At 38.7% G+C, this 15,821-nt stretch overlaps 1 protein-coding gene and 1 non-coding gene across 2 annotated transcripts; one reads left to right on the top strand and one right to left on the bottom strand.

The window, feature by feature from the left end:
* The first annotated feature begins 3,016 nt into the window (after positions 1 to 3,016).
* Positions 3,017 to 7,667, top strand: LOC103697243 (putative 1-deoxy-D-xylulose-5-phosphate synthase, chloroplastic). The gene is made up of 10 exons (XM_008779064.6): positions 3,017 to 3,366; positions 3,727 to 3,852; positions 3,977 to 4,141; positions 4,355 to 4,505; positions 4,732 to 5,003; positions 5,785 to 6,058; positions 6,172 to 6,479; positions 6,651 to 6,932; positions 7,009 to 7,293; positions 7,387 to 7,667. Exons 1-10 carry the CDS (start codon positions 3,250 to 3,252, stop codon positions 7,534 to 7,536), a joined length of 2,130 nt encoding a protein of 709 aa, XP_008777286.3. The 5' UTR covers positions 3,017 to 3,249; the 3' UTR covers positions 7,537 to 7,667.
* A 4,150-nt stretch (positions 7,668 to 11,817) lies between these two features.
* On the bottom strand, positions 11,818 to 11,889 carry TRNAC-GCA (transfer RNA cysteine (anticodon GCA)). The gene has a single exon. It is a non-coding gene; the product is annotated as a tRNA-Cys (tRNA).
* Between the last annotated feature and the right edge of the window lie 3,932 nt (positions 11,890 to 15,821).

Consider the following 15,821-nt stretch of genomic DNA (forward strand, 5'->3'; position numbering starts at 1 on the left):
TTAAGGGCACTTTGACCAAAAAAAAATCTCAATTTTCAGCCCATGGAAAAGTGATTTTGTCATATCCCACATAAGTTTTTCTTTTCCATAAAATGTAAAAAATCTTATTTTTCTGAAAAACTACTTTTCATCTCTCTTTTTTAAAAATTACAACCAAACATAAGGCATTTCGCCATTTTTTCAATTGACAACACTTTTTGTAATAACCCGATTTCATTTGAACCGGTTTGGCCCAATTGAAAAGGGCCTAGAGTTCTACATCATGATTTTTATTGTGATGTTTAGACCTACTTCTATAGCAGAGTAGCCATTTGGGCAAGAAAGTGTTGAGTAAGGTATTGTGCACCTCGATTCTTAAATCAAGTTGTGGGTAGGTATTCACTGTATTTGAATCTATCACTAGTCAAGGTAAGAATCCCTCAACATAATTATCTACATGATTATCTAAGCTTTGTATATAGATGTTTCCTATATGATTATGGATATTTTATACATATTGATATGTGTATTATATGTTGATGAATTGATGTTGCATGGATTATGATGTTACTCATTCTAACTTTGTACAAAACTTATTAATTCGTGCCTAAGTATAGTAATCATATAGAGTGTAAATGATTTAAAGAAAATCATGATCGGATTATGGGACATGGGCGACATCCCGGCAAGTTGGCAACATAAAAAATGTGATGTACATATTGTGTCAGCCTCGAGCTAAGGTGCGGCATTATGTTTGGCCTACTATGGGCTGGAGAGCGGCTATAACTAGTCCAATACTAGAAAGTCAATTCCATTTAACGAACTGTTCTTAATCATAGTTGTGACATAATTAAATTGAATGTCGCATAAATGTAAGAGTGGAAAAAAAGGAGGGCATATGGACTAGCCGACTGTTGTTGGAAAGCAGACCTGGGGGTGACCGCGAACCAAGGAGGAGGAGCTTCTGCTATAGTGCGGTGAAGGACGGCTATCTCCGGTGGACCTGCAAGAAACCTGGGCCGGGGGATCCAGCGAAAGCCCTCCGATGCTTAAGTCAGAGAGGGATCTTGAGATATTTTAATGAAGAGATATTTTCTGGCGAGGAGAACAGATGCCTCTCTCCTTGGAGTCCTCCCCTCTTTATAGGAGGGGGTGTAGCGGTTACTCGCAATTAGATGCGATTACGCAAATCTGGGATTAAATGAAATTACCTTAGATAGCACAAAATTTGGCTGGTGATTGGTTGAGATTACCAAGATTCAGGTTTTACATTTGTTGTAGCGGAGACTGCGGGATTTGATCCCGGATATGGAGGACTTGGTGACTCCTTCTTTATGTAGACGTTACGATGTAGGGGTCTGCTTGATTTTCGGCGGAGTAGGAGTTGGTCTCAGCCTCTGACTGGATTTTTCTTGGCCTTGAGGTCAACCGAGCTTTACCTAGTCGAGACCATGCTTGCTGAGATCACGCTTGCCGAGATCATGCATGCCGAGACCATGCCTACTAAGATTGCGCTTGCCGAGATCATGCACACCGGGACCATGCCTGCTGAGGTCATGCTCGCCGAGATCATGCATGCCGAGGCCATGCTTGCTGCCTGATTTGGGTGCTTTGACCATATGCACCGGGTGATCCACTTTCCCCCCAACACCGGCCATGTGTGAAAAGTGGTGTATCAGTTGTGGACTAACATATGATATTGTGGCTGCTAGCTATCAATGAAAGCATAGTATATATTTGGCCTGCCACGGGCTAGAGCATAGCTGTGATTAGTTCAATGCCGATATCAAATCAAGATAATAAATTATGTTTAATTATAAGTAAATTGAGTTTTATATAACTATGAAATGTGGTATATATGATATCGGTTATGGGCTGAGATGCGATATTGTGTTTACCGACCACGGGCAGAAACATGGTATATGCTTTTGGCCTACCATGGCTTGGAGTATAAGCAGGACTAGTCTAATGCCAAAATGATAATATTGTCAAGATTTTACCTATGTGAACTAGTCAATGATAAGTAAATGGAATTGCTGATTAGGTTAAATATATAATGTGTATAACAAAATTGTGGTGTTGTTTGACATACATCTTGAGACTCCTATTATAGTGATATGTATAAAATTGAGTTGCTATACAGTTAGAACTTGATGTATATGTCAGTATAGCTTATATTTATGTTATATAAATATATACATTAGATCCGTTTTATATTTATTTAATTACTAAATTGTTAATATATGAATCTTATTATTTTTCTATCAGCTATATATTTGCCAAAACTATTTTTCATCTTCATGCTTGTGTGCATGCGTGAAGGATTTTTACTCGACTGTAAAACTAATATCTCTTGTCGCATTTTTTTTTTAGAGTCACAAGATGCCTAGCATTGGATGGGTTTGGGCATCGAGTTGGTGCAATAGAGTCGTTAGTTAGATAGTTAATTTTCTGATACTAGATGAATATTTAAAATTTTGTAATTGACTAAACTTTGCTATTTGATAATGGTGGATTTAATTTGATTTTCCAATGTTATTAGAATTATATTTATTGTATGGGCCTTGCATGACCTCTAGTGCATAGCTTTAGGGTTCAAGCAGCTGTGTCATATGATGAACTTGGGTGATAGGTTTAGAGCGTGACACTTTCGTTCCTCCTCTTCTCACGAACCAAACAGGTCCGTTGTCATACAAGTAAAAACAGATAAATCCTACAAGTAAAGAATTGTAATTTTATAAACATTTAGAAAAAAATGCGCACTATGGAGTATGCATTCTTGGAAATTGCTTAATTTCTAATTCTTGGAAACAGATAAGTCTCAGCCGAATGCCCATACATCCAAGTATCTCGGTGGAAATCTCGGCAGAGATGAGAACACTTGCTTTTGTTTTCCCTAACATTTTCTTTTCCTCCGAATGTATCAACCGACGTTATCCTTTGCGAATCTCTGATGAGGTGGCCCAATGAGACCCGGTGCCCATATCGTGTCGGCCCGAGGAGAGGATTTCATGGGGACGGAAGGCACGACCATGGTAGGCCGGCTTCGAACGTAGCAAATTAATGGCAGCCACATGCATCCACGCCTTGACCATTGTCCTCTCTCTATTCATTTTTGGTCTCACTCCCTGTCATCATCCAACATGACACTTTCCTTCTCTTTTCCCTTGCTCTTGCGTCTCTACAAAGCCCACTAACTCTTCCGCTCTTTCGACCCTCCTCCTCCTCTGCTATTGTTTTGTCTATTATTGCTTCCTCTTGTTGCTTCCCATGGCTTTGGCTCTCCCTGCATTCTTCTTCCCTTCCCAAAAACCCTCTCTTTTGTCTTCCCACTGGCTTGGAGGGGCTGACCTCCATTCCTACCAGCATCAGTATAGACTTCTCAAGGTTAGTTTGCTCCACCTTCCAAATTTTTTTTTTTTTAATCTTCAGGTGACTAGCAAGTCTTCTGCAGTGTCTTTAGTTGGAATTATGGTGATGTAATACAGAGTCTTATGAGTGGTTGAGTTCTTAGTTATAAAATATAATGGTTGAGTTGAAGATGAGGAATTTTTTGAATCTTTTCCAAGATTTAATAATTGATAATCTGAATAAAACGACCATGAAGGTGGTCTAAGACACACATAATCATAATTAGAAATTAGAATTATTGATAACAGGTTTTTCAGACTTAAAGCTGCTTATAAACTACCAATGAATTGGATGTATGAGTCAATTAAATGGGGTTGTTTTTGTGGTGTTTTGCAGACTAGGAAAAAGCCATGTGTTGGTGCATCACTGTCAGAGCGTGGAGAGTATCATTCACAGAGACCTCCAACTCCTCTCTTGGACACTATCAACTTTCCCATCCACATGAAGAATCTCTCAATCAAGGTTAGCTGAGGAGTGCCTAAAACCACCCTTTCACACTTTCTCTGAAACGTTTGCTAAGGATCTCAGCGAAAGATCAGTGTGGCATATGGTGCTGAAGCTAGAATTATCATTTTAATTCGTACAGGAGCTTAAACAACTCGCAGATGAGCTCCGTTCGGACATCATCTTCCATGTCTCAGAAACCGGAGGTCATCTTGGCTCGAGCCTTGGTGTTGTTGAGCTAACAGTTGCCCTCCACCATGCCTTCAATGCTCCTCAAGATAAGATACTCTGGGATGTTGGCCACCAGGTTCTTTACTTTTCTTTGAATGCCAAAATCTTCTATACTTTCTCGCAGTTCTCTTCTAATGGAGAGAATGATGATGGCTGCTTGAAAAACTTTAGAATATAGTTATGAATACATTTTATTTTGTTATTTCTCAATCGAATATTCAAATAAGATTTTCTTGATGTATGGAAAAGAAGCAAGACCAAGTGTTCTGAGAGTTCGATGTTTTTGCAGTCATATCCACACAAAATTTTGACAGGGAGGAGAGACAAGATGCCAACTTTGAGACAGAAGAATGGCTTATCGGGGTTCACTAAACGCTCGGAGAGCGAGTATGACTCCTTTGGTGCTGGTCACAGTTCCACCAGTATCTCGGCAGCCCTTGGTACCTTTGGATCCTATACCTCTCTCTAAATTATGCAGTTCATAATAGAAATCATGCTTCTTAGCATCACCATATCAACTAAAACTTCTAGTTTTCTGGTTCTAAGTGTACATAATAATGTAATCTTCTTGGTCTTGAGGTTGCACTACTCTGAGAATGATGAGCTGCCATTTATTTCGTCAAGTATTCATTGCTTCCAATACATGAAATGCTTTCTGGTGATCAGGGATGGCTGTTGGAAGAGACCTGAAGGGAAGAAAGAACAACGTGATCGCGGTAATAGGAGATGGAGCCATGACCGCGGGACAGGCATATGAGGCTATGAACAATGCTGGATATCTTGATTCAGACATGATTGTCATACTGAATGACAACAATCAGGTTTCTCTGCCCACTGCTAATCTTGATGGGCCTATACCACCAGTTGGAGCTTTGAGCAGTGCTCTCAGTAGATTGCAGTCTAGCCGGCCTCTGAGAGAACTCAGGGAGGTAGCCAAGGTAAGCAAAGGCATATATATTCTGTTTAACTTTGGGTGGATGGGTTATGTGGGTGTGCCAGTGTGGGTATGTTCATTTTTTTCTTCTCCCTATCTAAGGGAGAGCAATAATAAGACTGCAAGGCCAAAAAGTTTGAAAAAATTCTGACCAGAGCTTCACTTTAACGGAATTCTAGATAAAAATTTTGGAGAATTGCTCTAGATGGATCCTACTTTATTGTTGAGTTCATGGGCATGCTCATTTTTTCTCCTCCTCATCTATGGGAGAGTAATAATCCAAAAACTGGAAAAATTTCTGACCAAAGCTTCACTCTAACTGAATTCTAGATAAAAATTTGAGGGAATTGCTCTTGTACATGGATCCTACTTTATTGTTGACTTCTTGGGTATGCTCATCTTTCTCCTCCCTATCTAAGGGAAAGTAATAATAAGACTACAAGGCCAAAAAGTTGGAAAACTTTATGACCAGAGCTTCACTCAACTGAATTCTAGATAAAAATTATGAGGAATTGCTCTTGTACATGGACGTTCACAAAAATTTTGATCAATTGTCTTGTGTAAGACTGGTCACCAATTTCTTTAACATTGCTATTGAGCTAGATTTTGCAAGCTTATTGCCACTGAAATTAGTACTACTAGGGAATTTCTTCAGTATTGTCCGCTGAGGAACTAGAATCAGTTCTCCTGGCACAAACAAGCATTATGATGCAGCCAAAAGCACCAGTTATTTCTCTTTTCTGCAATCATAAAAATCTGAAACGTGTGTTTGAACAATTTTTTAGGGAGTCACAAAGCAGATTGGTGGGTCAATGCATGAACTAGCTGCAAAAGTTGATGAATATGCTCGAGGAATGATTAGTGGATCTGGTTCAACATTGTTTGAAGAGCTCGGTCTCTACTACATAGGTCCAGTTGATGGTCACAACATGGATGACCTCGTCACCATTCTCAAAGAGGTTAAGAGCACAAAAACAACAGGCCCCGTTTTCATCCATGTTGTAACTGAGAAAGGAAGAGGATACCCCTATGCGGAGAGAGCTGCTGACAAGTATCATGGTGAAGACTGAATTCTACGGAGGAATGCAGAGTGAAGAAGATTTGAGAATTAGTTTCTACTCAGTGGTAACGTCTGCTATGTCGTAATCTGTGTCTTTTTTTTTCCTCTTCAGGTGTCGCGAAATTTGATCCAGCAAGTGGGAAGCAATTCAAATCTAGTACCAAGACTCAGTCTTACACAAAATACTTTGCTGAGGCTTTGATGGCTGAAGCAGAGGTGGACAAAGATATTGTTGCAATCCATGCAGCAATGGGAGGGGGAACAGGCCTCAACTACTTTGTTCGCCGCTTTCCAGCAAGGTGCTTTGATGTTGGAATCGCAGAGCAGCATGCTGTCACATTTGCAGCTGGTCTAGCCTGTGAAGGCCTTAAGCCCTTCTGCGCAATCTACTCATCGTTCTTGCAACGGGCTTACGATCAGGCAAGTCGATGTCTTGCGCTGCATTTGCTTCTCGAGAATTTGCAGCAGAAGTATGAGAACTTGAGATGCAGTCATGAGCCAGCTGATCCATTTCATAGGCATTTGAAGCAAGATCTCACCAAAATACATTTAGAATTGCGAGAGACTCATGTTTCAGTTTTTGTGATGCAGGTGATACATGATGTGGATCTGCAGAAACTGCCGGTAAGGTTTGCGATGGATCGGGCAGGGCTCGTTGGGGCCGATGGACCGACTCATTGTGGATCCTTCGATGTCGCATACATGGCATGCCTGCCAAATATGGTGGTCATGGCTCCTTCGGACGAGGCTGAGCTGTTTCACATGGTTGCCACTGCCGCAGCCATCGACGACCGGCCATCTTGTTTCCGATATCCAAGAGGTAATGGGGTTGGTGTTCCTCTACCTGCAAGAAACAAGGGTGTCCCTCTTGAGGTATTTGTTATGCTTCAACTATGTGTAAGCTCACATAACAATCATGAGGACAAAATAGATTAACAGGCTTTGGCAGGTGGGCAAAGGTAGGATACTGATAGAGGGTGAGAGGGTGGCACTTCTGGGATATGGAGCAGCTGTTCAAGCCTGCTTGGCTGCTGCTTCCCTGGTAGAGCAACATGGCCTGAAAGTAACGGTTGCGGATGCGCGCTTCTGCAAGCCATTGGATCGCGCCCTCGTTCGAAGCCTAGCGAAATCGCATGAGGTTCTGATCACGGTTGAAGAAGGCTCCATCGGGGGATTCGGCTCTCATGTTGCTCAGTTCATGGCTCTTGATGGCCTCCTTGATGGCGCAACTAAGGTAAGATCCATCGCCTAGTAGCATGATCGGAGGTGTGGTTATATTAGAAGTCTTGCAGGATACTGATTCTGATTTCCAAATTATTGGGTGCAGTGGAGACCAATGGTTCTTCCAGATGGATACATTGACCATGGATCACCAGCTGATCAGTTAGAAGAGGCTGGCTTGACACCATATCATATAGCAGCTACTGTATTTAGTATTCTTGGACAAACTAGAGAGGCTCTTGAAATCATGTCATAGTGAGAAAACAACAGGTAAGTAGATAAAGAGGGTGGTCTTTGTCCCCCTGACTGTAAATTTTGATGTTAGTGTGGTAAGAAGAAAACAGGTCTTTGAGCTAGTCTGAATGCAAAATGATTCACTTGACCAAAGGATGATAACAAATGGATTTTAACTGTTTAAAAACATTAAATCTCTTTTCCTATGATAGGAAAACATTAAATCTCAGAAGGAAAACTTTCGATGTTCAGTAACTCAGGCTCTGAGTATTTATAATTTTGTTGAGGATTATGTATTTGTTTGCTCGAGAACAAAAGAAAATGCAGATATCTTCGGAAATTCGTAGAGATATCTGATCTCCGATGCCTCGATAGGGTGTATAACGAGAAGCCAATTAGAATTCTATGCCTTCATAGGAAACCAATGTTGGCAGTCATAGTAAGATATAACTAAGAAGTTGTTATTAGTTCACTAGAACATCACAACTTACAAAATGAAGTTGATGATTATAAAATTTGTAAATTACATTTTTCAAGCATACTTAAAAACATCCTTTCGCAGCCAAGGGAAGCAATCGAGGACCATTGCAACCGATTATGCTTAACATCATAGATGATATCATCCACCTTCCTAAATGAAGCATGAAGAGTTCTTCTCTTCCTTTCAAATCAAATGGACCACCAGGTAGTCATGAACAAAATATTCCAACATCCTTGAAAACTTGCTTAATTCTCTTCTGCTTACAAATTGTCCAAAAAGAAAATAATGAAGCTATTCACTTCCAACTTGGTCATTAAGGATTTCCATGTAAATTTAACAAAATCATCAAAGATTATTTGGATGGGGCCAACTCCACTTCTTCAAATAATCCAATTTCAAAACTTTCTCCTTTAGAACAAGCGAATAGAAAATCTCAACTTTTTCTGAATCAATAAGTGGACCAAATCTCTTTCCTTTTAGGCATTTGAACTCTCCCAAAATTAAGTTAGTTATAGAAGGACTTTATGAAAACTATCCTGATAAACTCCATTCCCATACTAACTTGTCTGAATTTAAGGATGGAGAGAAGGAATAAACCAACTGAATTAACTGAAATAACCCTCCAAGCAACCCTTAGGAAATAGATCTTCAGAAAAAACAATCTCCAACTCTTTCAGCAATTAGCTCTTAAATGGAATTAGCAACCAAACAATTTTTATCAAATGTCAAACTTAAAAGTTTACAAAAAAAATAAGAATTTAGAGTACATGTTGTATCACACTGATCCAGCTAGAACCTAGCTCTCAATCCATCATCCAGTCTGAAGGAAACAATCTTTGGGCTTTTAAGACTCCCTCCTAGAAAATGAAGCCCAAGGAAGACAAGAATAGGAATCAGAGTGCCTTCGCTTTTGATAATTAATCACACAAACTCTCTCCCTCCAAACCAAGTGCTCTGCATTACAAAACCACCGCCAAGATTCGCCCGGAAGTGCTTTTAATTAAGTTCTTCCAAGTTCCTAACAGCAAGATCACCTTGAGATTTTGATTTGCAAACAATCGTCCAACTTACCAGGCAAAACCCTCCATTAATAGAAACTTCTCCTTTCCAAAGGAAACCTCTTCTAATCCTATCAATCCTTTTAATCACCCCCAAGAAGGAATCAAGGACAGAAGATAGAGAGGAAGATTAGATTAAACAAAATGCTAAAGTTAACCTCCCCCAGAATAAGAGAGCTTTACCCCTTTTTTTTTGTGTGTGTGTGTGGGGGGGGGGGGGGGGGGGGGTGTTTACAAAACTTGACCATTGGATCATGCCCCACACATATCTCAAAGCACTCCCAACTCTTCCATTTACATCTGCATGGATCTGAAAGCAATTGTTGTATGGTCCAACGGTAGATTCATGTGAAAGAAGGTGGTGAATCCATCTCCATGCAAAAGATACAACCCCTATCCTATCCAAAAATTATTATACTTTATTTTCTTTAAAATGGAATTATGTTGATAGTAATGTCTCGTGCTATTATTTATCCTCTCTCTCTCTCCTCTTCCTCCCTCCACGCTCCCTCTTTTTTTTTTCCCGATATATCATGCTCTCTCTTAATAAATTTGGTCTTTGGGCCATTTCCTCTCAAAAAAACAGAAAATAAAACTAAAAAAGACAAAGTTGAATATGAAAAAGAAAATAAAAATAATGGATAAGCTTTCTGACTAAGTAGGATCTAAGCTTTCCGTCAAGAGAAAAAAAAAGAAAGAAAGAAAAGCAAGAAAAAAAAGCTAAATATAATTTAATAGAAGAAAAATAAAATTTTAAAAATAAAAAAGAATTGAAAATTTTAAATAGGGTACAATAAATTTAAGGGTCCAACTGGGTTTGAACCTTTTCATTACAAGAAAAGGAATAAAAAGAAAATGGAAAGAAAAAATAAAGAAGAAAGCAAAATAGAATTTAGCAAAAGAAGAGGAAAAGAAAGAAAAGTGTGATAAAAAAGAAGAAAGCTATATATAATTTAACAGAAGAAAGAAAAAAATAAAATTTTAAGAAACGGAAAGGAGTAAAAATTTCAAACAATATAGAATTTGCTTATGGGCCCAACCGGGTTTGAATAAAAGCTACATAGAATTTATCAAAAGGACAAAAAAAAAGAATAGTATTTTTAAAAAAATCATAAAATATATAATTCATTTAAAGGCCCAACTGAGTTTGAATGAAAGCTAAATAGAATTTAGAAAAAAAAAGAAAAATTAAAAAAAAAGTAAAAAATTAATTTTACTTAAGGGCCCAATTTTGAAACAATGTTGGCAAAAATTCTTTTTCTTATAGAGGTTTGGACCAAATTTGTCTCCCAAAATATCCAAAAAAAATAAAAATTATTTTTTTAAAATGGAATTGATGTAATTCTATTGTTCGCACCTTTTGGTGCCATCCTTTATTCTCTCTCTCTCCCCCTTTTTTTTCTCTTTAATATTTTTGAGAGGATTGTACTTCTCTTCCGGATAAATTTAGACTTCGGCTTATTTCCTCTATTAAAAAAATAGAAAAAGAGTTAAATATGAAAAAATAAATAAAAAATAAAGGGATTGATTTTTAACTATGAAGGATTTTAGCTTTTTTTTTTTTGCTAAAACCGGTGTTTCATACAAGTCGGGTACGAATACACCCAGACGAATCTGCAAACAAAATGTCCCGGAATGCACCGGGCAAGTCATCCTCACCAACCCATAAGGTGTCTCCCGAGTGGCTAGCCACATACGCCGCCACCCAGTCCGCGGCCCCATTGGCCTCCCGATATATATGCATAGCCCGAAAGATGATCCCCTCCCCTACCATCGACCGTATATCACGAAGCAAAGGATGCACTCCTCCTCCATCACTGTGAGGGCCCTGCTGGGCCCAGCTGATCATCGTGGACGAGTCGTCCTCCAGGAGGATAGAGCTCGCTCGAAGCACTCGTCGCGCATGTCGCAATCCCAGCCAAGCCGCTCGCAGCTTTGCCCCTGGGATTACTAGGAGGAAAGGAGAAGAAAGAAAAGTGGGGGAGAAAAGGAAGAAAGCTAAATATAATTTAATAAAAGAAAGAATAGAATTTTTAAAGAAAAAAGAAGTATAATTTTCAAATAGTATACAATTCATTTAAAGCCCAACCAGGTTTGAACCTCTTTTCATTAGGAGACAAGGAATAGAAATAAAAGGGAGAAAAAAAAATAAAAGAAGAAAACTAAATAGAATTTAGCAAAAGGAAAAAAGCTAAATACAAATTAGCAGTAGAAAGAAAGAATAGATTTTTAAAGAAAAAAGTGAAAATACAAAAAAAATAAAATTTATTTAAGGGCCCAGCTGTAGTTGCATGAAAGCTGAATAGAATTAGCAAAAGAAAGAAAGGAGAATATGAACAAAAATCTACTAAAATATGCAATTCATTTAAGGGCCCAATGAAGCTTGAATGAAAGCTTAATCGATTTAGCAAAAGAAAGAAAAATAATTAAAAAAGTAAAATATTCAATCTTATTTAAGGGCCCAACCGGGTTTGGACCTTTTGATTGAGACCCGAAGAATAGAAAGAAAAAGGAAAGGAAAAAAAAAGAAAAAAGCTAAATAGAATCTGCAAAAAAAAGAGGAAAGCTAAATATATTTAACAGAAGAAAGAAATAACAGAATTTTCAGAAAAGAGAGAGAAAATTAAAAATTTTAAGTAGTATGAAATTCATTTAAAGGCCCAACTAGGTAAGCATGAAAGCTAAAGAGAATTTAGAGGGAAAAAAAAATGTGTATATATATATATATATATATAACGAGAGTAAAAATAATAAGTTTCATTTAAGGGCCCAACCGGGTTCGAACCGGTGACCTATTGATCTGCAGTCAATTGCTCTACCACTGAGCTATGGACCCGAAGCGTGGAATAAAAACTGCTTCTAACTTTCTAAGTTCCATGATACATCAAAAGCAAGGAGCCCTCACTATAATTCATTAATACTTTTCTTCTTTTTTCTATTTTAACAATAATAACTTGGCCACCCCTTGTGCACTTATGTCATTAAGGGCTTAACTGGTAACAGCACCAAATAATGGTCCATTAGTCCAAATCTGTTTGGGTCTAATGTTAGGTCCCAGTCTTAACTTGTTTTACATGAGGCAAGTGTATAAGGTTTGCTTGAAAGCTTGGGAACCAAATACATCAATGGGGGCATTAGATCGATCTTATATGCTGATGACACTTTGTTATTTTCTGATGCTAAAGATTAGTTTAATAATGCCGAAATTTATCCTTTATTATTTGGAATTGCTTACTGGGCTTAAAATAATCTTGAATAAGGATCAAATACAAGATTGTTAGATCACCTAGACGGTCCTATGTTTCGGCCCGTTAAATGACTTAGGCAAAATGCCCAGATGCCAGGTGTTTTGAGTAAAAAGTATCTTAATATAACTATTTTATTCACAGAATTACAGAATTATGAAATTTTTATTTAACGATTTTATTTTTACATAATAATTTTTCTAACAGGTGGTTTAAATTATTTAAAGTTTCGAAGAAATATAACATTTTCAAGCATCAATTAGTATCACATTACAAATGGGCTTAAATAATTCTTTACTAGAATAGAATTAGTTAAAAATAATAATATTTCACAAAACAAGAAATAACATACTCACCGAGACAAAGGCAGGCAGACACTTGTCTAGGTGCCAAACTAAGGGATTTAATAGTTACCTTATGGAAAGTCTAAAATACATCAGACACAGGTATTTAGGTTGTCCATGCACCTAGGTATCCATCTATAATTTCCTTAGGTAGGTAGTTTACTTGGATACTCCAAAAGGTGTAAAAATTCTAACAATAATTTTTTTTTTATATAATAGTAACTCACGCCATATGCATATGAGTGCATCCATAAGAGTCAAAAAGAAGAAGCCAACCAAGGGGTGGGGGAGCTGACTCCATACTCTTCCAGCGAAATCCTCCTGATTGGTGTGCCGCATAAAAGACAACCCAATCGGCCGCACTATTCGCCTCCCGATAGACATAGATAGCCCGGAATGCTGCAAGCCCTCCCATAATCTCACAAATATCCCACCTTCAAGATGGATACAGGTCGTCCCTAGGACCAATCTGGCAAAGATAATACCCTCCTATGTAGCTCTCAGCTCTGCACCATTGATTGACTCGTCGACGACGCACGCCGTCCCTCGACCGCAATGAACCTGGACTCATGATCCCTGATCACAAAGCCCACTCCACCTCTATCTCCTCATGGTTAACCTCCATGAACCCATGTTGGGTGTCTTCTAATCCACGTAGGCCGAGTTCGCTCTGATATCATTTGTCATAATCCAGAACCCCACCCAAAAAAACTAGCCGGAAGATATTTTTTGGGTTTCTTAGTTCTGTATAAGTACTCAAGATCTTCTCGACGAATAACCGATGTGGGACTAAACACACACCCGCATAGGTTCTCACACTCTATTACTTAGTTTTCCTATTCATTGCTTAAAATTAAAGAAAGTTATTAGATGAATTTATCCATGTTGGATAAATTCGTCAAAAGAATTTCTAGGTGGAAGAAAAGGTTGGACATCCTGCAGAAGATTATTGCCTCTCGGTTTTGTTCTAGGAACTATTCTCACCTTCTGGAGGTCTTCTCTAAATTAAGTATCAAGTTCAATGGTTAAAAAAAAGATAAAAATGGGAAAGGAATTACTCTAAAAAGGTGATGATAAGATCTCAGGTGGTGCTTGTTTACTCAACTAGAGAGAATTTACCGACACAATTCTGTATAGGATTGAAGGTAGTACGCATATCGATGATTGAAGGAAATATGCATATCGAAGATTTAAAATCTTTTAGTGTTGCGCTCTTAGTTAGGCGGTGATAATACTTTTCCGAAAAAAGGATTAAATGTTGAAAAATGTTGATTGCAAGGAGGCATTATTCTAGAAAATGGTTCGGGCGTGCTTCTAGTTATTCTATCATAGCTTGCTTCTAGAAGCATGTGCGAAAAATATATAATATTTTTGTAGTTAGGTCGAAGACATACAACACGGACTAAACGATTCGTTCAATGAATCATAAGGCATGGACTCAATCATGGCCAAGGTCGTTCAATAATGTTCATCAATGGTAGTTTCAGGGACACTCAATAGGATCAGGATGATTAGTCTAGCAAGCTGCCTGAGCACCAAGGCGGTTCAGGGCCTCTTTGCAGTGGTCGACCCAGATATATATGATAGGGAGATGGGACTAGTACTTGGATCCATGGGTCGTCTTAGAGAAAGAAAGAGGGAAAGAGAGAAAAAAAAGAGAGAGATAAAAAAGAGAAAGAGGAAAGAGAGGTTGGGATCCTTGGGGGTCGTGCCAGAGGACTTGGCTAGCAGCCAGTGGGGGTGGACAGCTGGCGGTGGTGGCCAGCAAGCAAGAAATCCAAGAAAAAAGCTTGGAAAAATAAGGGAATTGAACATTTTTCTTTGTTTTCAGTTGTTGATCACTTATCGGTAACCATGGCTCCGCTATAGAGAAAAGTAGGGAGGTTGAGGAGTTCGGTCGTAGGCCCATCAATAGAGAAAAGTGGCGGCGGTGGCTCGAAAAAGGAAGAAAAAATTCGGCCAAATATAGTGGATGGTGAGCAAGGGACTTTCCGATCGATTTTCAGCCGATATCTCGGCGACGACAACAATTTCATATCATGAGAAAAAAGAAAAGAAAAGAAAAGAAAGGCCGAGGCATTACCTCAGCTCCGACGGTGTCGACGGCCCCAATTTCAGGCAGGCATGGTGACAAAAAGCCGTGGACTCGATGGGAGAAAAGAGGAAGAAAGAGGGTATGAGATGGGTTGCTTGATGGTGGAGTGTTGTGAGGAGGGAGAGGGCTTCCCTTTTATAGAGGAGCCTAGGAGCCCTAGGATCCCGAAAACCCTAGGATTCCAATTTCTAGCCAAACTTATCGGAGAGGTGGAAGATCCCATTAGCCAAACTTATCGGAGAGGATGGAAGACTCCCATCGCTGATCATGCACAGGGCACGCAGGGCCAGCCCCCTTTTGGGCCAAGCTTGGGCCCGTCAAGTGGTCTGGGCTGAGGCCTTCACAAATAAATCCTTGAAAAGTGAAGTTGTGTATCATTCGTTTGTCAAGTGCCAAGAGATAACTGGAGTTTGTCCTCCTGCATAAGAGGAAGACTACCTTTTTCATCTTGTTCACCATCTTTCAAATTCAATAATTCTGTTCTCCAATACAATGACCTTATTTGGTGATGAACTTGAAGGTTGAATCTCAAACTCTAGTACATGATGTCGAGCTTCCTTTAGGTTGTTTCAATGTTTGTGCCTTTTTGACATATTTGATTCATCAAACTGCAATTCACAACTTCTGATAATCTTGTGGACAATTGGATCCCATAATTGGTTTCATTTCACACATTTAGTGTAGCCAATAAAGATATATTTCTTTGATCCGAAGCGACATATTTCTTTGACAACTAGGAAATGATGCACCAGCATGATAATCAAGTATTCTTAAATTACGATAATCACAAGGAGTTCTGAGCTCTATCTCCTTTGGAGACTTTCTATCCAATGTCATGAAAAGTGAGTGATTGCCAAAGACATCTCATCCAGACATATGGTCTCAGCCAATATTTTTTGTTCCAATAATATCAAATAACTCCTCATTTGACAAGCACAAATGAATTGTAGGCAATGCCTTACCTATGAACTTTTAGCTTCCAAAGCTCAAACTATCTTCTATCAGTTTTTTTCCATATCAAACCAACATGTTACCATTGCAGTAATTTGTCAACCACCCTTTTTTTATAAACCTTGATGCTCTG

Source organism: Phoenix dactylifera, chromosome 17, assembly GCF_051530095.1.
Source record: "Phoenix dactylifera cultivar Ajwa chromosome 17, Ajwa_hap1_PhDact_Kaust_v1.1, whole genome shotgun sequence".
In the NCBI taxonomy this organism is placed as follows: Eukaryota; Viridiplantae; Streptophyta; class Magnoliopsida; order Arecales; family Arecaceae; genus Phoenix; species Phoenix dactylifera.

What these genes read in the sequence shown, in the direction of transcription:
- LOC103697243 (XM_008779064.6), top strand. Translation starts at nt 3,250, where the DNA reads ATGGCTTTGGCTCTCCCTGCATTCTTCTTCCCTTCCCAAAAACCCTCT. An exon ending in TGAAGAATCTCTCAATCAAG is followed by an intron (nt 3,853 to 3,976) that starts GTTAGCTGAGGA and finishes TAATTCGTACAG; the next exon opens with GAGCTTAAACAACTCGCAGA. An exon ending in TCCTTGATGGCGCAACTAAG is followed by an intron (nt 7,294 to 7,386) that starts GTAAGATCCATC and finishes TATTGGGTGCAG; the next exon opens with TGGAGACCAATGGTTCTTCC.